Source organism: Grammomys surdaster, unplaced genomic scaffold (genome assembly GCF_004785775.1).
Source record: "Grammomys surdaster isolate TR1022 unplaced genomic scaffold, NIH_TR_1.0 314545, whole genome shotgun sequence".
Taxonomy (NCBI): Eukaryota; Metazoa; Chordata; class Mammalia; order Rodentia; family Muridae; genus Grammomys; species Grammomys surdaster.
Genome location: NW_021626489.1, coordinates 1 through 23,926, shown reverse-complemented (window position 1 = coordinate 23,926; position 23,926 = coordinate 1). Strand labels below are relative to the sequence as shown.

Here is a 23,926-nt window from a genome sequence, read left to right as displayed (position 1 = left end):
TGGTACCTGCACTGACACCAACAAGCTCCATCCAGCCAGTCACAGCTGTCTGTGCTCCAGCTACGTTGGCCTCTGTGGTACCTGCACTGACATGCTGCATTCATTAGAGTGACCATTCCCAATCCTGTCTTTTTGACATACTGTGTTCACCTCCTTTGCTGCTAGCAAATACAAACGGCATAAGTGTCTTAGTGATGTTTGTTAGATATTTCTGTTAGTCTTTCCCTGTCTGCAGTGTTGGTTGTTCTGTTTTATTACTAATTATTTTGTTTATTACTAGCTATTGCTAATAATCTCTTACCCAAATTATAATTTATAAATTAAACTTTGATAATTATGGATATGTAGGAGGAAAATTTGGAGTGCATAGAGTAGCAGTGTCTGAGTTTCAGGTACTGACTGGCGTATTACATTGTAACTCCACAGTTCAGGGGAGACTGCTTAAACACACCTCATGTGCTAGGTATACATGCCATTGAAACTTCTCTAAGACCTTATCTTTGCATTGTGGTTTTATTTTCATAGTATATGTGTGATTCATATTCAGCATATGTCTGAGTGCCAGTTAAAACCAAATGCAGTTATCTGTAACTTGGGAGAAACTACATTTGTGAACATAGCAGATAACAAACACAAACTATCTGATGGGTAACTTAGAACAACTTTGGAGTAGTAGAGGCAGGAAAGGACCAGCTGATAATGGGTATAAGCAGACTGTAGCCTGCAGTAACAGTCTACATTCATTGTGACCCAGGTGTGAGTCACCTCAGACACATGAAGAAGCATCCACTAGGAGAAACTCTTCCTCTATCACACCATTCAACTACTGGAAGTATTCATAATCATTTTTATGGTTAAACTCTATGTATCTTAGTACCTTTAGCTGCTACAAAAGCTTTGCTTCAAGGAAAACACACATACTTCCTACAGTTGAGGACCATAGGACCTGTTGAAGACTGCACCCACTTATATGGAAGTTTCACATGTCATAAAGATGAACCATTATGGATATTCAAAGGTGAATTTTTTCCATCTCAAGATCCAAGGAGGAGGACCTGGGATGGATAATGGAAGAAGCATAGGGAGAATCAATACTGGAATTATACAGATTAGTTAATTGGATATGTAGTAGAACAGGAAATGAATGTCATTCTATTGTTGAGAAAATATAAAACAGAAGACCGTGGAGGAGATGGTTGTTAAGGAGTCTGGGAGATGTGGTAACACATCCTGAATGCTGGTTATAATTTAAAAGGGTTTTCATCATTTCTTTTGAACTTACCAGATCTATTTTCTTTTAATAGACAACCGGAAAGGGCAGTGTGTAGAATCCAGTCTCACCAAGCAAATGCTGATTTTTCTTTTAAGGTAGTACAGGAAAACCACTGAGCTAGTTAATGTAGGCACATAATTGACAGTTTCTGCCTTGTGTGGACTTCAGCAACAAGTCATTTAACTTTTCTACAGTTTAATGACTGTTAAAAAAAAAAGTAGGGGTTTTTAGGCCAGTGGAACTACTCAATGATATATATGATCATAGTGGCTTCACATTATACATGTCCCAAAGCCCCGGGTTATATAGCACCAAGATAACTAAGGTGAATGTATGATGTTGGAGTCATCAGGATGTGGCGTCTAGGTTCATCAGTCACTGTGAATGTCTCACTCTGATAACGGAGACGCGGGTAGAGGACTCATGTATGTGCCAGGTAAAGGACCTAGGGGAAACTCCCTGTCTACTTTCCATGGTCTCACTGTGAATTCAAAACCAGTCTGAAAAATGAAGTCTGTCTTTTAGAAGTAGAGATAGTACTTTTATGATTTAAGAATCAAAGAATTTATATACAGAAATATTTTCCCCAGTTCTAAGTTGTCATATATTGGTATTATGTAATTATTTTTCATTCAGAAGGGAAACAAACATCAACATAATGTAAAACATTGATAATCAGACTTTTTTTTTTTTTAACTATTTTGAAATTTTGCTTGCTGATGAATGAAGGTTGTGATCTGTTACTATTTTAAATACAAGATTGTCCTCTGGTTCCCCCAGGGAGTATATTACCAAATTGGTGATGTCGTTTCTGTGATTGACGAGCAAGATGGGAAGCCATACTACGCTCAGATCAGGGGCTTTATTCAGGACCAGTATTGTGAGAAGAGTGCTGCGCTGACATGGCTCATCCCTACCCTCGCCAGCCCCAGAGACCAGTTTGATCCTGCTTCATACATAATCGGTAAGGTGCAGTATCTTACATTTGGTTAATTCTTCAATACATTATAAACGAATGTGCTAGTCTGTGAGAGCTGTCACATGGCAAAATGTCACAGACTGGGGCTTGAGCAACAGACTGTTCTGAAGGTCAGAAGTCAGCTCTGGGTGCTGGGACCATGAGCGTGGATGAGGCCTTGCTTCCTGGCTTGCAGATGGCTGTCTGATTGCTGCCTCCCATGGTCTTTGTTCTCTGTGTGCACACCGAGAGAGTGCTCCGTTGTCTCTTAGAAGGACACCAATCTTATCAGACGGGCTCACTATTTTTTTTAAGTTAAAATGCAATTATATTTTTTCCTTTTCTTCCTCTGATCCTCTTATGTACCCCACCCCATTCTTTCTCAAATTTATGGTTCTACTTCTGTTACTGTTAATTGTTTAATTATTGTATATATTAATGTATATTCTTACATTCATGAATACAACCTGCTGAGTCCTTTTTATATTACTTTATGCATACAACTTCAGGGCTGGTCACTTGGTAATAGATAACCAATTTGGAGATAGGGGTCGTCTTCGTTACTGTACTGTTGCTATGAGGAAACACCATGACCAATTCCCTCTCAGCATTTCTTAGTTGCCTGCAGTTCTTTATTTGGAATTGAGGGAGCCCACTCTTTTGCTATTATTTGCACGGGGTTACCCCTTTGTAATGGTCCCATCTGCAGCACATAACCATATAAACATAGACCATCAGCATGTGAAATTAGGTTTGGGAACAAAGTTCAATCCAGAATTTAAAAAGGCATAAATATCATTACGTACAAAAAGGAAAGAGCATTGTAAGAAATACAGGGACATTTTACATAGTTGATATTTGGATGTCATTTGTTACTATGGGCTAGAACAGTGTGTATTCACTAACGTGGGTAGAATGTGTTTGTATGACCCAAGAATAAACTGTATGAAAAGAACTACACAAGAGTCTAGGTTATATAGAGGACCTATAAAATTACTCAAAAACAATTTCTAAAAGAACTTTCCTAATTATTTCTAAAACCTATAAATTCTCAGTATACATCCTTCTGCACAGCATACATGATATCTTATTCTTTAAAAAAAATCGTTGATTGTAGAAATGGGATACTGTACTGGGTTGATCATTTCAAGGTATTCAAAACATAGAGTACAACTAAGTCTTGACAGACTCATAAAAAATGACCGGCTAATATAATTTTGAAAGTTCAGTCTCCTTCAGTTATTTTGTACTTTTATTTTTTTCTGAATTGGGCATGTGTTCATTTTGCATCCCAAAGGGAGTGACATTTCTCTTAGTGAGAACCCCGAGGACAGCTAACATCCCATGTTATTCTCATTCACTGTCAAGCTTGTCGGGTATGACCAAACAGTTGTCTGTGTTTGTAAGTATGGAACATCAGAGGCCATGATATTCTGAATCGTTTCTAGGCTCTTTTCTCACTCCTTTTCATGATCCTCCAAGTCCTGATGCTTCCCTGCCTAGAAGATGTCACATGGTGTTCAGGTCGGAGCACAAGCTCTGGACCAGACTACTGGATTCATAGGCCCCTCTCCCCCCTTGCCTGCTGGCTAAGGAACTTCACCAGTCCTTAATCCGTCTTTCCTGAGTGTGCCTAGATGTGAAATTGGAAAAAATAGAGCCCTGGGAGGAAGTTGTGAGGATTCGAAGTGTGGGTATATGTAAAGTACTTAGAACACTACAGGCCTTTCTTAAACTACATAGATACTCAATATTTTAGGACCCTTTCTCAGTTGAGCACTCTGGGAGGATGCTGTATTCCTTAGTCAGTTGAGTAGAGATAATGGAGTGTAACTTCAGAGAAACACATGTTCTGAGGCTAACATCAGGTAGGTCATACAAGAGCATTTCTTCTTAGTGTCTACGAATGCTAACATTTTATAAAGATGACACCTGTGTTCAAAACTGTATTTACTATTTCACCGGCTGCCCCTTAGGGCCAGAGGAAGATCTTCCAAGGAAGATGGAGTACCTGGAATTTGTCTGCCACGCACCTTCTGAGTATTTCAAGTCAAGGTCATCACCATTTCCCACAGTTCCTACCCAACCAGAGAAGGGCTACATATGGACTCATGTTGGACCTACTCCTGCAATAACTATTAAGGAAACAGTTGCCAACCACTTGTAGTTACAAAACCAAACCTGGGGCATCCCTACTTAGCAGGTATAAAGCTTCAGTTTTAATCCTAGAACATACATACGTGTCCCAAAATAAAGCCAGACTTCCAGTTTTCTTATAACAAGATATGCCACACATTTTTCTGTTTTAAAACTTTTTTTCTTTAATTTTTTTAGATATGGTCTCATATGTAGCCCAGGTTGGCTTAACTTTGACATCCCCCTGCCTCATCCTCCTTGAGTGCTGAACTACAGGTGTTACACCATAGCTAGTTAATGCCAGATACTTCATGAAGTTCTGACATGGAAACATGACTTGAGAACAATTTTATACTACTACCCAGTAATTATATTACCTTGCTTAGTACCTGTTGCTTAGAAAATCACAGGGTGAAAAAAGAATGAATTGAAGTAAAATGCTAAATTTAATGTGTATTTTCCCAGGCAAAGTCGCAGATTCCAGGGATATCATTATAAACATGTAGTGTCTATTTTTCCTCATAATTTATTTCTAGGAACTCATAAAATGAATTATATTTTTATAGGCACAAAACATTCTTAGATTTTTTTTCTTTCTTCCTTTTTTTTAAACCCAGGATCTCACTATGCAGTCCTGGCTGTCCTGAACTCATTCTATAGACCAGACTGGCATTGGACTCAAGAGATCTGCCTGCTTCTGCCTTCCAAGTGTTGGGACTAACGGTGTACACCACCATGCCAGGCTTAAGTTTCAGATTTCTGATCAAGAACTAAACCAAAATGTGGCCAGTATGTCTTACAAACCCAGTCTTTTTCCTTCTGTAGAAGCAGACCTTGCTGCTTTAGTCCTACAGAAGGCAGCTGGTGGGTGACTGATTAGCCCTGGCTCTTTACACTTTCATCCCATGCCTTTGCCTGTCAGCATCAGCTGCTTCTGTGAGACTGCTTCAGCCAGGCCTTTGATCTATCTGCATACAGTACAGACATCCCCTCCTTCTACTGAGGCAGCAGCCTCTGTGAAGGTGGCCTGGCTGTTGCTAAGACAGGGACTGGTGACTGGCTATCTCAAAAGTGACTGAAAGTTTTAGTTTTGATAGTCAAAAGACTCAAACTCAAACCATGAGCTGAGAGCTTGGATGGTGTGCTTTTGGCTTGGGAAACCCTGTCATATAGGCTTCAAGTGCAGTTTGGTCACATGATGGCGGGAAGTGGGCCTCTGTCCTGATCTATCCAGACAGACATTTTTAGCTGTAGGAATTTATGAGAATTTCACATGATCTTAATGATTTTCATCAGAACTCTTTTACTCTTTTTCTTTAGTCCCAAGGTTGGGGAAAAGCATCTTCGTGCTTATATAAGGTAATAAAGTTCATTGTAAATATTATTGGAAAAGATTTTTTAAACACTAATATTCCAGTTTTTGATTGAAAATTATTTTCACCATGGGTTTATTTTGGATTTTAAAATTTAACTTAAACTACTTAAAAAGGAAATGGGATGCTTCCCCCAAGATGGTGTTAAATAGAAACATCAATCTTTTGGTTACATGATTCACCTTACAGTGAAGAATAACATAGTCCTACCTAGGGAGTTCACAGGATTTAGTTTAAATGGTGACCCTGGGCCCACTGACTTAGTGGAGACAACTCTGGGAGTCTGCTGTCCTACAAGGCACAGCAGATTTCATATATGCTGTGAACCAAAACCACAACCCTAATACTAGAACTGGAGAAACTGAGGGAGGACGTATTAGAGTTTAAAAGAAAAACTGCAGGGCAGGCAAGCTGTAAACTGCGGCAGCATCCAAAAGGAAGACACAGAAAGTTTTCTGAGACCTGGCAGCCAGTTAGTTATCAAGACTGCAGACAGGCAGGCATTCTGCGTGTGTACCCACCCACATGCAGTCTCACACACCTATATATTTTAATTTACTTCCTCTGTCTTCCTTTTCCAAAGCCAATTACTAGATATTAGAGATACTGTTTGTGTTGATCGTGGCATACTTTACAAGTTAGTTCACGGATTATGAGAATATCAAGATAAAATCAAAGATTCTGGACTGGGGGCTGGATCAAGAGCCTTATCAGGCTTTGGTTGAAGGGATTAAATTTATTTGAATTATGTGTAAATGTCATGTTCTGATTTTTTTTTTTAAAAAAAGAAGGCAATAGAATGTATCTTTTTCCAAAACAGTCAAGAAGTTGCAAGGCATACAATCTGCCAAAAGCCAGAAAAACAGTAACTGGGCCTGTGAGTGCGGAGAAATGCTTCCCTCTAAGAGAATGAGCTCCACCACTGACGTAATTCATCCAGGACTTGTCTGCACTGTTAACCTCAGATTGCCCTGAGCATTTAGCATTCTGTGATTTTATAGATTAACCAAATTTATTAAATTAAAATTTTTACATCATTTTTATAGTTACAACTTAGGGACAGACCATCAGAGCAAACAAACTAGAAAAATCAGAAGTACATTTATGCTAAAGTTACTTTCTGTCCAGTTCGAAACATGGTTCCACTTTGATTTTTTCTCTTCTTTGGATTTTGAAAGTTTTCATACCTTAAAAAGAAAGATGATATTAATGAATAATACTTTCTAATTACAAAATAAAGATAGTAGACTCTTTAAATAGCTTTATATTTTAAGAAATAAAAGGGAAATAACTTGGAAAATTATAGAGAAAATTAAAAATTTCTTAAAAATAATTTTTCCAAGTTTTAGTCTAGTAGAAAAAAGAAACTAAACAGTATATTAGGAGAAAATACAAATGACAAAACCAATATGAAAATTATAACCTGTGTAGTTTTATTCAAAGACAAGGAAATTGCTAAACAGTACATAGTATCTCTGCAGTCATATTGGCCATGGTTAGAACAGTGGGCACTGAGCTGTGGGAGGGTTTGAGATCTGGTATGTGTTCTGCAGTGCAGGACACACTAGACACTAGAGCAAGTTGGCAACGTATTCTCAAAGCCTTACAACTGTTAGTGCCCTATGATGCAGTGCTTCTGTCTTCACCTCGGTGAGCTCATGAAAGAAGGGCAAACACTTCAAGCTGCTTACAGAATAGCAGTGAGCACCTTGAGGTATGTAAATGTCAAAACATGGACACTGTCACAGAAATCTACTAAAAAACTGGCATTGAACACAACAAAGTGGCCACCTGCACAATGTATGTCACACAGTGTTTAAGATGAACAGATGGTTTAAAGGGGACAGTGGCCTACCAGCATAGGTAAAGCACTCTTACTTTAAAAATGTAAGTACACACAGTCACATGAGAGTAAGGAAATTTCTGTTTCCTACTCTTCCTTATCTTTGTTTTTTGGTATTTGTACAATAAAACCACATTGCTGATATATGTGCACTTCCCTCTAAAGAACAGCAAAGTTGAGCAAGAATTGAAGTATTTACTCTTAGACAAAACCAGGAACAAACTTTTTGAGTTATGTTGAATCACTAACATGGAAGGGTGGCTAGTCCACCATGAAAAGTAGCCAAAGTATAACCTTTCTATAGGTAAGAAAGATTCTAAGTAAACGTTGACACTACTAAACTGTAAATCATCTTAAGGACAAAACCAGCACACACACAAACACACACACATATATAACAGTGTATATATATATATATATACACACACACACACATCATATAACTATATAAATAAATAATACACACACATATGTATTTGAGATATAGCCCTGCCTGTCCTGGAACTCAATATCCATACCAGGCCGGCCTCCACCTGCCTCTGTCTCTTAAGTGCTGGAATTAAAGGTACACCACCATGCTCATCTAGAACCAGTATATTTTTAATAAATATTATAAACTAAATCGAATTAATTACACCATTATTCATTGTCCTGTTCATTTTCTAAAATTAGTTCACTATACTATAACTCATAGACTAACACATTAATTAAGGAAAGTCTAAGTGCATAGTTACTACAATATCTTTTTTGGTTATGGGAATGATGATCCAGGGTCTCACATATCCCAGGCACATCCTCTGTCACTCATTTACAGCCCCAGTTCACCATATATAGCTTTAAATTAGCTTCCAAATTTAAAAAACATGTAAACAATTCAGAACTGAAGTGAACAACATGTTTCTTATGGTTACTTACAGCTCAGCAAATTCCTTCCCTTCGTCTTCACTAATGGATGGTCTTGTGTGGGCAAGCGCAGTCATTAAATGTGCCTGGCTAATAGCAAAACTGGTTTTGATTGGTCCAGGCTGGTTAAGGGATTCATCCTCCTTAAATAAAAAGCAGATTAAGCAGATGTCAACTTAGGAATTCAAGAGATAAAGTGGCAGTCCCAAAAGATAAAGTGGCAGTCCCCGTGTTATTTCTTGAAAAGTTTTTTCCTGTAAAGCATACATTTTCTCTCTTAAGACAATCACAGAGCAAGGACTGTCAGTGGGCTGGGTCACTGTGCTTCAGCACTTTGCTTATAAATATGGCTCAGTTAAAACCCAAAGAAACATGTCAAAAAAGGAAAAGCAACTTGTAAAAGTTGTAAGAGGAAGGGAAAGGGCCATACTCCACTCTGGCTCCGGTATCGGCCTTTGATGATGCTAACATCTGCCCTCAGCTGGTCTCTCTGTTCCTGTGTAAGGTCTTGGCAGCCTTCTTGGGAAGGTGTCCTGAACACAGGATGTGGTGTAAACAATGGGTCTTTCCCAGGAGCAGCAGGTAAATCCTGAGTCCCGGAGCTTGGTGCTGACAGACAGTGTGAGCTCTGCATGATGGGTAAAGACAGAAGAAAGAGATGGGAAAGAAGAGAGGGAAACAAAGAGCCATGTTCACTGAAGATAAAAAATGAAAACTTTGTTTTCTCTTTAAAATTTATTACTTAAAATATATTACACATGCATATACGTATTTTTATCAAATCCATCCCACTTCCTGGCCTCCCTCTCCTGCCATATTCCTTCACTTTCCCTTCCAAATTCATGTCTGCTTGATGCTGCTCAGTCTACTTGGTAGGAATACAGGCAGACTCTCAGAAGCTATATCCCTCAAACAATAACCTTAGGTAAGTTTATATTTTATTCACTAAAGTTAAGCAAGTTTAAAAGACAGTAAGTTCACTGATACCTATGGTGTAAGATCTCCATAGCAAAACAAACCACCATCCATAATATAAAGGTTTACTTTCTTTTACTATTTTGATACTCAAACTTATTACACTGATGGCAAGGACAGGTTCAAAATGAGCCTTACTCTTCAGTGTGCGTGTGCGTGTGTGCGCGCGTGTGTGTGTGTAAGCATGTGTGGAGGCCAGGAGTCAATGTGAGGTGTCTTTCTCAATTGCTTTGCACCTTATTTTTTGAGATAGACTCTGACCTGGAGCTCAGTGATGTCTAGACTGTCTGGCAGCAAACCTCAGTGATCCTCCTGTCTGTGCCTCCCCAGCCTGGGATTACGGATACATGGCACTGTCCAGCTATCTGTCTGTCTTGGGTCCTGGGAATCAGAGCTCAGGCCATGCCTCTGTCTGTGCCAAGCACTTCACTGTCAGAGATCTTCCTAGCTCTTTCTCTAGTCCCTAGAAAATACTTATGCTAATGTTCCCAGGTATTTCTAGAGAGAAGTTAAAAAGTAGAAAACAGAAATTTATAAAAAATAAGACCTCAGAAAAGTAGGTATTTTTACTTTTTTTAGAAACATATATATATAATGTTACATATTAAAAATAGTAAGCCACTATTAATTTGAGTGAGCATATATTTTAACTAAAGAGAAAAACGATGTTGCCCATATTTAAATTGTCCTTGTTTGATACATGTTATTACTTCTTTTCATGCTTTCCATAAGAAGACTCACAAATAGGCATCATTTGTGGGTTTTATGAATTTTAGACATTATTGCAGCAAATTTCCTAATATCCAGAAGTACTTCATGACAATAAAGTTTATATTTAACATTAAATAGATCTTCTCACAGTAAAGAGGGTTTAAAATCACTCATGGGGAGAAAAACTCCCAAGTGACCACAAGAGGGAAGCACACCAGGTCCCTATGGAACCAGCCCCCTTGCTCCTGGCTCTTGTTGTAAAAGTTTAACAAAAACTAAAAATGACTGATTGGCGTAATTGAAAAAACAAAACTACCTTTATTGCAGACCAACCAACCATAGGCTATGTGGGGCAGGTTAGGAGACCCATCCCAGTCCAGTATCACATCAACCTAGAGCTTTATGTATCTGAGCCACACAAGGATACATGCACAAGGTACCAAGTCAGAAGAGGTTCCATTTCCAAGTTCTGATTCATATGAGCTTCCAAAGTAGAGCCGGTACATATTGAATTTTGATTCATCTGGAAGGATCTCAGACATCTCGAGAGAAACAAGGGATTGCTCTAAGCCACACTCTCCGTCTCCAGCTGAGTCGTCGGAACCACTGCTGTGGTTAAGAAAGACCATTGAAGACAGACTTAGGTCACTATCAGAGCTGGAGCCTCCATCCTAAATTACACAGAAAGAGTGCCAGTTGTAAGACTTAAATACTCCGTAACTAGAAACAGCAGCAGACATCACTCCACTGAGCAGAGTGGGAAGCTCGTACTTCTAAGGAAGCTCTTAATCCTCTGGACTGAGAGATGCACTGAAATTGTTTGTATGAGACAGGATGCTGTGTAGCCCACACCTGCCTTAGACCTGCTGTGTAGCTTAGGAGCACCTTGATTTTATGATTCTTAGGACTTCAGGTGCTTATGGCTGATTTCCCTGGTGCTGAGGGATGCATTCTGAGCTTTATGCATCTAGGTACTCTACATGCCCAGCCTTACACAGTACAAATGTCTCTGTTACCACAAAGGAGGTTTAACATGAAGAAAACCCACTGACTATCCCAATGACAACAAAACTAGAACTTAGAATCTAGGTTTTATTTCTTCATCTCTACCTTTCACTCATCTCTGTTTTTACTGTGAAATTTTATCAACCATATTAGAGTATATGTGTGTGTGTGTGTACACAATTGTAAAGCATTCAAATGAACTAAGGATTCAGAAAGAAGAAACGTGTACATTGGCGCTCCATCAAGCTGCCTTTCAGTGTCTCAGCTGCAGCAGCTCATGTCATCACCTGCCAAGGCCAAAGGCCAGGGTCCGCACATAAAAAGGCCCTGGTGTCTGTGTCTGTGTGTGTGTGTGTGTGTGTGTCTCTCTCTCTCTCTCTCTCTCTCCCCCCCTCCTTCTCCCTCTCCCTCCCCTCCCCCATCTCTCCCTCTCTCTTCCTCATCTCTTGTTCCCTATCACCTTGCTCATTCTGTCTGTCTCTCATGTCCCCACTCCAAGTTGGCCTTTCACTCTTCCCTCCTCTCCCAATAAATCTCTTGCCTGTGATCTGTTGCATGATCTAACTTGTGGCGTTTTTGGCTCCAGCCTGCCAAGGTACCTTTTGCCATTTTATTCTAATAGAAATCTTGGGGCTAGGGATGTAGCTTAGTCGTACAGAGTTTGTCTAGCATGTGTTAGGTCCTAGTTCAGTCCCTAGTACCATAAAAAGCAAAAATAAACAGCCACAACAATGGCTTGCTAAATAGCAAAGCTTGACTGTGGGGAGAAGTGCTGATTCTAACCCCCAGAGCCCGTGTAGAACCCTGGGGAACCACAGTGTGGGTCTGGCGTCAGTGCTGGCACTGAGACAGGTATGACCGAGATGCTCCCTGGACAGCAAGCCCACCAGGGTCAGCCCAGTGAGAGGCTCTGTCTCAGAAAGGGAGGGGTGCTTGAGGTGTGCCACCCCCGGCTGCTCATTGACTGCCATGTACACGGTCATCCCTGTGTCCTCCCTACACACTAGGAACTAGTTAACAAATTTAGGACTTGCAGAAATTTCCAACCAAAATCAGTGGAGGGAAATATATAGTAAAGCTTCTTAGAAAAATAGGCAAAGTCTATAATGTAAATTATCTACTGCAATAATTGGAAATAAAACGCCATCGTTAACAGAAAATGCTGATTCTAGGGCTGGGATATAGAAAACTCCAGCTAGATAAAGATCATCCTGTAGTTGGGAGTAAGATGGCTGAAGGACGACAGGATACGAGAGGGGCCTTGAGTCATGCAGAGACGCCACGAGTAGTACCCGTTACAAGCATAGCAGAGCTGAAAACCTGAGTTATTCTTCTACTTACACGAATTCACACTACTTCACTCTAAATAATCTTTCTAATACCAAATAGTTTGTTAATATTATGGTAATATTAGGGAAACAGATACCAAATCTTCATAATTAAAATTCTCTGCAAATCCCACATTCCAATTTTGGACTATTTACAACAGGCAAATGAAAGATTCTACATAGTCTATCAGTGAAGTGCTCTTTCCCTCAGTGACCGCCCGACAGCCTTCCCATGCCACTCACATGGAGCCCACTGGGCAGCAGCCGTCCCTGCAGGGCCTCCAGCTGTGCGTTGTACAGCAGAGCTTTCAGATCTGCTCCAGTGAAGGACTCAGTGACAGACGCCACGTGCTGAAGGTCCACGTCGTCTGCCAGAGCTAGAGACTTGCTGAGGACAGTTAAAATCTCAAGACGAGACACCTGAAGGAAGAAAAACTAACTTACTAAACACACAAAAAAATTAGCTGTTACTGTAAACTGTGATTCCCTAAGGCATTTTTCATGAATTGACATGTCTAACAAGCTAAGCTTTCCAAGCAGTTTGTACTAGAAGTAAATCATCTTTCTTAGAACTGGATCCCTAAAAGACATAGGTATAGCCTTTGCTACTTTGTGGGGGTTTTCTTCCACCTTTCTCTACCCTGTTAACCCCCTAACACTAGATAAAAGAAAAAAGGATAGAGAGGAAAGGGGGTGACTTCCCGATGCTTAGGGGCACCAAGTTCCTTGGGGGCAAGTTTAATCTTCAATGACAGGATATCTAATTTCCTCCTCCTCCTCCACCTCTTCTTCTTCTCACGTGACTATTTAACAAACTAACCAACAAACTCTCAGGGGCCCTAGCATTTATGTACCCTCTGAAAAGCCCCCAGAATTCCAAACATCACACAATTGTAGAAACTATCTGCAGCTGGCAAAACCATGCCCCTGCTAGAGCATGAGGCAAATCACAGCTGCTGTAACAATCTGAAGCAGCCCCACGTCCCCACACTTGAGATTAAAATGAAAACATATTCCTATTTCTGTGTTTCTTAAAGAAACCCAAAAGCCAACATTTGTAACTATTCAATGTGAATACACGTACTGTGGTTGTCTCCTAGATTTGGACAAGTGTGCCAACACAGGAGAATCATTAAGAAACAAGCACACATGGCCTAAAGACTTTGACTTTTGGGCCATTCTCTTTCATTATTTATTACTTTCTACACTTGGGAGAAAGGATTGGCAGAGCAAGACAAGAAGAGTTGAACAGATTTCTCCATGTGACCTGGCCACATGCTCACTGGCCCACTTGCTTGATTCTGAACTGGAGGCTTCTTACAGTATATGGAGTGTGAGATCACAAAGGACACTTTTTAGGTTTCCTGATTTTCTCCTATAGATCTATACAGCCATTCCTGAAACAGGAGGGCACTGAAAGTACCACATCTGACCCAGTGTCTTGTATGCTTTGAGCAAACAGTGAACAAAGGCTTCACTTGCAAAGCTGTCTTCTTTTGTGTTTGTTGAGATACGGTTTCATTGTGTAGCCTTGGCTGTACTAGAACTCGCTCTGTAGATCAGGCTGGCCTCTACTTCACAGAGATCTGCCTGCCCTTGCTCCTGCCCCTGCCCCTACCCTTGTCTCCTGAGTATGGGGTTAAAGGCATGCACCACCACCACCACCACCTCCTCCACCACCTCCTCCACCACCTCCACCACCACCACCACCACCACCACCACCACCACCACCAAGCTTCAAAGCTATTCTCTAAGGACAAAGCTATCTTCTTAGGACAATTGGTACCACATGACCAAGTAAAGCTCACAAGCAAAGAGTGTGACATCAGCTAGAGGAGAGCATCTGTGGATGCTCCAGAATTTTGTCACCTGATCTGGAGGAGGGCAGTATACACATTTATCCAGTCGGCCAGGCCGCAACAGGGCAGGGTCGATCAAATCAGGACGACTAGTAGCAGCCAACACATAAACTCCTGAGGGAAAAAATACTTTTAGCATGATCATTTAGTAGTTTCTTTTCTATTGTGTTTTTGCATGAACAGTGATTTACCCTGTAAGCCTTCTACTCCGTCTAACTGTGTCAGCAACTGGTTGACTACTCGGTCTGTAACCCCTGTGTTGTCATGTCCTCTTCGAGGAGCGATGGATTCAAACTCATCAAAGAAAAGAATGCAGGGCTTTGCAGCCTGTGCTCTGAGGGGGGAAAATCCTATATTTTATCAGGGCTCCAGAGTTTTCAAACTCTTCACACAGACACACACACACACGTGCGCACACACAGACACACACACATACGTGCACGCACACAGACACACACACACACGATAGATAATATATAACATAACTGTGTGTGTACATAAGCAAATTACATGCAATTATCCTTATTTTCTGTATATTTAAATTTAAACTGAGTTTTCTGTTCATAGCACTGCTACTTATTTTTATATTATTAATTCTCTGATAATTCATATATGCACACAATGTATTTGGTCATATTTGCCTCCCATCTTCCTCTCTAAATTGACTCTTGAGAGCTTAAATATTTGTTTGGAGATTCATACCTGTGGATAAGTAACAGACTAAAACTCAAATCATAGCCAATAGGTTATCATGGGTAGCCATTAGTATTTCTTAATTTGTGTGTGTGTTCTCTGGGACAACAGTAAGCTCTCTGAACCCCTGAGCAACTCTCCTGTGCATGGTGGCCATGTTTATGTGTGCTCAGTGGCTTCTGCTTCTAAGAATGCTGTTCAATTCTTCAACCTATTCACAGACAGCAAGCTCAGTATTTTATATTGTTTTATAGGAACACTCCGAAAAAACTGGTATTATTAGATATATAATATTTGTAATTATAATGTTTCTTTTTTAATTTAGCCTTTCGTCAATATGTAGTCATGGACTTTAATATTAACCCCTCTTTGAGGCTCTATTTCTTAAATTGCACAGTAGATATTTATATAAACCTTTACCTTATTATTTTTTTACAAATTATATTCATATATTTACTATATATAATAAAATGTTTAGAAGAATATTACAAAGTAAATTTTTACTTTAAAAAAATTACCATAATTCTGTTGCCCTTGAATAATTATTTCAACTGTAAGTATTTTCTTGTGTATTAATATATTATCTTATGTACATTCAGTAATACAAGCATTAATCAAACTGGATAGATGGTATGTTGATTTCTAAGAGCTATGTTAGGAGCAGGGAAACAAGAACATAAAACTTAAAAAACATAAGGCATGTATCAGGAATAACTATTTGCTTCATGTAAGAATCTAATTTGAATGCAAAGTGTGGTGCTGTATACTTCTAATCCCAGCAATTGGGGCAGAAGGTCTGGGAGTTCAAGGTTCATCTGTCCCATAGACTGAGAGCTTGTCTCCAAAGAGAGAGAGAAGATCTACTCTGACCTTTCTTTGAACACTAATTAGGATTCTATTTTCAGGAATATTACTATTGTAAATACAAAATAATCTCCAAAATTTAGCATTTAAAATAGCCTAATTTTGGTAGTATTTGCTGAAATAAAATGCTTGCCCTTTGATTTGTTAATAATTCATATAAACCATAGGTTTTTAATACTGTTCTTCAAAAAATACGTCCAAAAGCAGGATTAGGAAGTGACAACAATCACTCATGAAAGCCACCTGATGAAGACATCTCGCACAGCTTGCTCACTGGCTCCGATGTATTTGCTGAGTAACTCTGGTCCCTAGAGGGTAAAATAAAATCAGAGAGATGAAGTTAATTATCAGCAAACAGGGCCTTGGGTTTTGATTAAGCATAATTCAGCACAGAACGTTTAAGATCCGATTGAGTGGATGGATGTCTCTTACATAAGAGGATGTACCTTACAAATGAACTGCACTGGGCTAAAGTGTCACAACTGGTCCCTGCCCTTAGTTTCCTTTGCCTGTAACACTGTCACAGATGTTCTCCTAGCCTGTGGCTTTATTTCCTTCCCATCTTTGTCAAAGCATACCTCTTCTGAAGATCTCTGCCTGACATCACTGTGACTGTGACCTCCCCAGCTACCCCGTACCCCTTACTGTGTTTTCAGGTTGTGCTTCCTCCAGCCCAGTATCAGGGTGTCTGTTTACCATCTCTTTCTACTGTTAACTCTTTCGTTTGCTGTGTACCTAAAACCACGTTGGAGCTTGCATGCAGCAGGGAGGGTGAAGGGTAGCCAGCAAGGGACCATAAAACTGGCCTTTACTCCTGCAGGCCTCTTTTCCCTTAAATACACTTTGCTTTTTCTCTTATAAAACTCTATTCACAATGATGGTGATTTGCCTTAAACAAGAATATAAAAGCCACTGAGAAAGAGAGGTGGATCAGCATGGGATTCCTAACAGCTATAAACCAATTAATGCATCATTCTTCCCCCTAGCTTTCCAAATAGGAGATAACCCACGACTGAGAAACATAACTGGAACTAGCAAGGACTTGGGGGGGGGGTAAGGGGGGGAATGGGGGTTCCTGAAGGAGCTAAGCAGGATTTATCAGAAGACCCAGTGATTCTACTCACTATGTACCAAAAGAAATGAGAACATATGTCTACAGAAAACTTGCACATGGATATTATTTATAACATTATTCATAAGAGCCTCGTGGTAGAATACTGTGGTGGTACCTCAGTGGGTGCAGGCACCTGCCACAAAGCCTGGCAACTTGAATTTTGTCTGTGGAACCACATGGTGCACAAAAGAACCAACTCCTACAGGTTGTCCCATGACATGCTTGCTGTGGCACGTGAGTGCCCACCCATACACATAAACATGAACGCAGAATAAACAATTTCATGTTAAAAACATGTAGTAAAGCCCAAAGGTGAAACAACCCAAGTGTTCCCAGGAACAGTGAATGTCTAAGTAAAGCGTGGCCCAGGTAAGCAATGGAACGCACTTCTGCCACAAAAGGGATGAAGGTATTAACACACACAACTAGAAGCATACTGAGTAGAAGAAGCTAGACACGGAGGGGCACATATGGCCTGATTTCTAGCATACAAAATCCACAGACACAGAAGTAATGGCTGCTAAGGAATGAGAAGAGAGGGCACAAAAACAGAATCCAAGAGCTTTCAGAATGGGAGGGAGAAGGCTTGGAGCTTTGTGAGTGCACTACAGTGCCAATGACCTCGACACTCAAATGGCTAAGTGGATGTTACATAAGTTTGACTCAGTTAAAAACACAAGGGAGGAAGGCAGGTGCATACATACCTTAATACTAATAAAATTCATTCCACTCTCTCTCGCAACTACCCCAGCAAGTAAAGTTTTTCCTGTCCCAGGAGGACCGTAAAGCAGTATTCCCGTCCGCTGTCGTATGGGTAAGTTTGCAAATAATTCTGGGTACTGAAAAATAGTAAAAGTATGGCAAAGAGCAAAAATCTAAACAGAGACTGCACAGACACAGTGTACAGAAAGTATCTGGATGCTGATAACTGCCACCTCCCTTTATTAATAAGAACACAGAAGCAGAAAAGGAAACCCTTATTGGAAATAACGGAGTCCAAGGAATGCATGTGTACAAAGGAAGCATGTGTCGTGTCAGGGCATCAGAACATCCTTCTGCTTCACTGAGTTTTGTTTTGTTTTGTTGGTAGGAAAGCTGGGCAAGGCACAGCCACTGAGCTATAGAGAACTAAACCAGTCTTCCTTTTTAAAGTGTGATAAAGGTACTGTTAGGAAAACAGAGGCCAAATGTCCAGTCTTCCAGCAAGCATACTACAGCTTGTATGGTTAAATTCTGATAGCTGATACATTCAAGTACTGCATCAAAGAGACACAGAGGAAGCACATGTTATGGTTATAGACAGTCATGCCTCTCCCTGCTAAACGAGTGATTAATTCTTTTTAAATTACCAGCTTTTTAAATAACCAGCTGCCCAGAGCACAAAATCCCATCTGACATTAACTAAATATCAGCTACAATCAGCAGTATCCTTGCCTCTTCTCTTGAGCAAGCCTCTGCGAGTTATCTAGTGACGAAATTCCAACCTCGCTTCTACATTCTACATACACTAACTGGAGAGGCCTCCAGATATTTGGGTATTGATGCCTGGTGCCCAGACTCCTCATTTGAGGTCATGATGTTGCTGGCTAGTAATTCTATGGCAATTTCTCTTCCCATAGGCGTGAACCTAAGGTTCTGTGCTGTACTCAACACATCCCAGGCCCTGACAAGAGTTGCTGACCACCACAAGCAACCCAAAATCCTTAATCATTTCCATACTTTGCATGACTCCTGGATCTCACACAACTGCCCTCATTTCTCAGTCTTCCTGATTCAACACACTGTGCCCTAGATTCTACCTGCAGCCCTTATCTTCCCATTGACCTAGCTCATACTACCTGTCAACTCTGCCTTTCTAGGACAAGTTCCAGAGTCCAAAAGTCTGCATATTCCACCTGTCCTACACCATTCCTACCTGCTACTGTTGAAATCTCAGCAGATGGATCACTGTGCTTTAGCAAATCTGAGCGACTTAAGCAAAACAGAGTTAAGATATTCATGCCAAAATGGATTTACATTTACAAGCCAAGAAAATACCAAAATCGTGTTTTGTTTGATAATTCGGTAAATACTTGTCAATCGATTGGAAACTGGATGAGCTAATATATAAAGCCATAGCCAATGGTTCAGGGTTTCTCCTGGCCATCAGTACTCTGTTCATGTGTGTCCATGTGTTTTATCTTACCTTGGCTGGTAACTGGATAGTATCCATGAGTATCTGCCGAACTTCATGTAACCCACCAATCGTGTCCCAGCCCAGGTCTCTAGGTTTATGTAGGTTGACATTTCGCAGAGAAGCAGGAAGAAATCCATGGAGAGCCTTTTGGAAGTCTGATGTTGTTAAAGTCAATTCTGTTTAAAAATAAACAAAAGTGCTTTTTCTTTCTTTTTTTTTTCCAAAATTTTAGATGAGATCTCACTAGGTAGCCCTAGCTAGCCTCAAAGTCAAAGAGATCAGCGTGCCTCTGCCTCTGCCTCCTGGGTGATGGGATTAAAGGCATGTACCTCCAAGACCAATTCATTTTTAAAATATGTTGTCATATTGGCTGGAAATGCCAGACTCCTACACAAATATCCTATGAAGCCAAATGTATACAATCCTTGCTGTGCTCTGACTATTCCCACAAGAGAAAGAAGGGCAGGGTTGCACACATACCTTCCCGGGTGGAGCCAGGCTGGCGAGACAGAGAAGAGTGTATGGCTCGGTCCACGAGAACCGTAAGGTCTCGGGCCACAAAGGCTTCTGTCTCCTTAGCTATGCGCTGCAGATCCACGTCCGGGGACTCGCTTATGTCACAGCCCAGCTTATGCTTCACAACACTATGCAGAATTTCACATCTCTGTTCCTTAAGAAAAAACACAAAATTCAGATTATTAATTTCTCAAGAGTACATTTCACGAGTTATATGTCACTTAGCAATGGGAATATAATCAGAGAAAAGCCTCACCAGGCAATTTTATCGTTATGTGAACATCACAGAATGCATTTATACAAGTTAGGGTTGTATAGACTTCTAGGCACCCACACTACATGGTGCAGTCTTGTCTAAAATTATACTTCAAGCATTTCTCAGTAAATTTTCAAAAACAACCACACTGATACAAGACTACCATTTCTTTCTCCAATAAGGAGTATTTTAAGTAACATTCTGATTCTTAAGAGGTTTTTTGTTTGTTTTCGTTGCTATAACATTTCTAAAAACATATTCAATAACCAATATGTAGGATAGTTTTATGTCAACTTTATACAAGCTAGAGTCATCAGAGAGGAAGGAACCTTGGGCAAGAAAACACCTCCATAATAACATCAAGCTGTCAAGAAGCCTGTAGGGCATTCTCTTACTTAGTGATGAATGTGGGAGGACCCAGCCCATTCTAGGTGCTGCCATCCCTGGGTTGGTGGTCCTGGTTGTATAAGAAAGCAAGCTGAGCAGTCACGTGCAAGTCATGGGAACAAGCCAATAAACAGCACCCTCCCTGGTCTGCGTACCAGCTCAGGCCTGCAGGTCCTCGGCTTGTGAGTTCCTGCTGTCACTACTTTGTATGGAACTGAGTGAGATTAACCCTTTCCTCCTCAAGTTGCTTTAGGTCATGGTGCTTTATCACAACAGCAGTGACCTTAATAAGACAGCCAATATCACTGCTGAGTACTGAACCCAGGGCCCTTGCACATACTAGGCAAGCTTTTATCACCAAGCCGCTGTGACACAGAGTAACAGGGCAATACTCCTGCTTTCTCAATAACAGGTAAAGGGCAAAGAGTCTCAATAGTTAAGGTAGAACTAGGCAAGAATCTTAAACAAAATTCTTACGTGTCTCCAGTGTGCTTCTCAGTCTGAGAATCCTTCCCCTGCTCATGGTCACCAAATGCTTGGTGAGCATCACGTCCCAGAGGGAGTCATCAAATTGTTAAAAGATGTCTCGTTTTCATTTCATCCTCATTTAGAAAAAATACTAACTTTAAGAAAGCCATGTCCTTAGCAAGTACATAACATTTTAGATGATTATAAATTATAATCTGTGCTCTCAAACTGCACTTGTTGCCCTTAAATATCTACACAATCTCCTAGAAGCAGCAACTATAAAAATAAAAGCAGTTCCTAAGGAAAGGAATATTTGTGATAACCTTTCTGAGTAGTGACTTACCTGACTGGGAGGCTGGATGTGCTGCATGCACTGAAACATGTGGGTTCCTTGAGCAGATACAAGTGAAGGGTGGAGCGAGTGCTGGAGCTGGCTCGTGGCAACGAGCGCGACCAAACTTCCCATAGAAACAAGCTCTTTGATAATACCGTGCAAAGCTAAAATGATGTAAAATAGCATAAAGCTCAGGGGAAAAAAATCATGACAATTTAAACCTCCATATTTATTAAAATGCTAATAACTTAACTTCAAGCTATAAGATGGAACAGCTCCATGGTTAAAACCCAGTCACTGATGGTGAGTGAAACAGAAGTGTAGGAGGTCCTGTAAACTCAGAACATGTCTACTGAGGTTCCGTACTCCTGGATCTTATAAGGTAAATGAATCCAAAATGTCTATTTTTTTGACATCTTAGAAGTGAATATTCTAGAAGGATGGTAAATGTCCATACTATCATGGTTATTAACAGAACAGGCTGTGTTTCTAACACTTCCTGGATAATCTCTTTCTATTCAAGGCTTAGCAAAGTTTAGCTGAGGAGATTAGAACTGAAATAAGCATTAGTAATTTATCTGAGTCCTGATCCAGAGAGCTGCAGCCTTCCTGTGAGATCAACTCTAGTTAATCTAACGGAAGCTACTCTTGCTATATTTTGGTTGACTTCAGCTCTCCAGACTCATGAGGCAATCCTGTGAGTCCTTGAAGCCCTCCCTCCCCACCAGGTCTGTCTTCACACTGTAAGCTACAGTCAGAGGCATATTCCTCCACATGGTATAATCTCTTGTGCCTCAGCGCCTCTCCCTGTGAACTGTACATATTTTGCTGCCTGTTAATTTTCACCTTTCCATTAAAACTCGGTTCAGTTACCAGCATCTCTGGAAGCCTTCCGGCAACCCTTGTAGCCCACCACACTATCTTTTAGGTTAGATGCTCATTCCTCTAAGACCATGCGTCTTGCCGCCTTCAAGTTGCCCCACATACTTGTCACTTTCCGTTTACTCACTTATGAAACCAGGAGATACCTCATGAACTCTCAGGGCACACCCTCTCCCAGAAACTGCATCCTACAGAGAAGCCACCATTATTACCGCTATTCTGCACTGAAGTTGCTTCCTTTCCTCTCCTGGACTTTGAGAAGGCTGAATACAAAGATGTATTCAACCAGTACCTGCCAATGAACCAGAAGCGAGAGGAAGTCTGTAACAGAACAGCTTCCAGAAGTGATGTAGAGTGAGAAGGCCAGTCATGAAGTCAGGGGATGTCTCTGTTCTTGCTCTGCCATTTCCTAACACAGAGCTGGAGAAGGCTACCATGCACCCAAAGGAACACACAATAGGCATATACCTTATTCCCTTAAAGTGGAAGACTTAGGGCCAGCGAGATGGCTCAGCAGGTAAAGCCATGTGCCACCAAGCCTGGCAATCTTAGGCCAATCTCCAGGACCCACTTGGTGGAAGGAGAGAAGAGACTCCTGAAAAAGGTCCTCTGACCTCCATCTGTTCACCCAGGCATTACAGCCGCCACCCCCAGCAAATGGACAAGTAATAAATAAATAAAACTAATTAAAAACGTAAAAAATCGATTCACCATTAAAATGAAAAATATTGACTGACAAATGTAAAAGCTCCCAACCCAGTGGAGGACCATTACCATGTGCAAGCCGCTGGCTCTGCACCACTTCAGGGCTGTGCTCATGCTCTGGGACACTTGGCAGTCCAGCAATGAGGTCCAGGTCATCCAGCAGAACAACAGATGGCTGCCTCCAGGCCGCCTCCGAGAAAGCCACCTCGAGGGCTTTTTGTATGCTTTCAAGCCTTTTTCCTAGACACAGAAAATGTGGGTTCAATGGTATTTCAAGTGTGGGAAGTTTAGGCTCCTCTTGAAAGCACTAGAAGAACTCAATATTAATCTGTAAAACTTAAACCCATGTTTTATTAATACACCAATCAAAAACTTTTGATACTCCTAAGTTGCCAAGGACTCAAAATGCCAAACTGTACCACAAAGGAGAATATGCTACTCTGAATCATGTCTGCATGCACTCAGTCACACTCCAGAGTTGCAGACAGCTTACAGTTGTGAACTAAATAGGATGTAAAAACACACACTAGACTGAGGAGTCGAGATCTGAATCAGGCCCTAGCAGTTGCCTGCACACCCTAATTTCTATGATACATTTGATTCAAGATTGCTCCATGTGTGGTACAAAGTTTTAATTTTCAAAAGATGGAAAGTTTACAGATCTGTAATCTAATGCAAAAGTTTCCTGATACTTAGCTCTAAATTAAATTTTTTCCCATGGGGCCTCAAAGAAGATTAAAAGGTCCTTTGTAGCAAATGAAATAATGAGTTTTCAAAAGCTATCTTTATCTGGCTTTAAAATATATTTTTTATTTGTTCTTTGGGAATTTCATACATCTATACAAAGTTACTTCTTCCTTTCTTATTTTGCACTAGGAAAACACATGAGCTACAAAGGCTAGCCAGGAGCAGGGTGTTAGCGGAAACCCAGAAGAAAGTCACTTGTTCAAAGTAAAACTGTTCCAGCCTCGTGTTTTAACTAGATAATAACACAAATGCTAGATTTTAAAAACACACCGGGCAGTGGTGACATATATCTCTAATCCCAGCACCTGGGAGGTAGAGGCAGGTGGATTTCTGAGAGTTCGAGGCCAGCCTGGTCTACAGAGTGAGTTCTGGGACAGCCAGGGCTACACAGAGAAGCCCTGTCTTGAAATATCAACCCCC

At 40.7% G+C, this 23,926-nt stretch overlaps 2 protein-coding genes across 2 annotated transcripts; one reads left to right on the top strand and one right to left on the bottom strand.

Moving 5' to 3' along the window:
- The first annotated feature begins 1,989 nt into the window (after positions 1–1,989).
- On the top strand, positions 1,990–4,522 carry LOC114616286 (GATA zinc finger domain-containing protein 1-like). Its single transcript, XM_028761778.1, has 2 exons — positions 1,990–2,237; positions 4,208–4,522. Exons 1-2 carry the CDS (start codon positions 1,997–1,999, stop codon positions 4,396–4,398), a joined length of 432 nt encoding a protein of 143 aa, XP_028617611.1. The 5' UTR covers positions 1,990–1,996; the 3' UTR covers positions 4,399–4,522.
- A 1,912-nt stretch (positions 4,523–6,434) lies between these two features.
- LOC114616285 (peroxisome biogenesis factor 1) lies at positions 6,435–22,999 on the bottom strand (the record flags this gene model as incomplete). Its single annotated transcript, XM_028761776.1, has 13 exons — positions 6,435–6,927; positions 8,499–8,629; positions 8,917–9,114; positions 10,613–10,843; positions 12,749–12,925; positions 14,375–14,478; positions 14,556–14,698; positions 16,165–16,229; positions 17,740–17,874; positions 19,221–19,387; positions 19,692–19,881; positions 21,182–21,336; positions 22,829–22,999. Coding segments are annotated over 13 exons (1,952 nt in total), but the record flags the coding sequence as incomplete, so codon positions are not given.
- Positions 23,000–23,926: the final 927 nt, after the last annotated feature.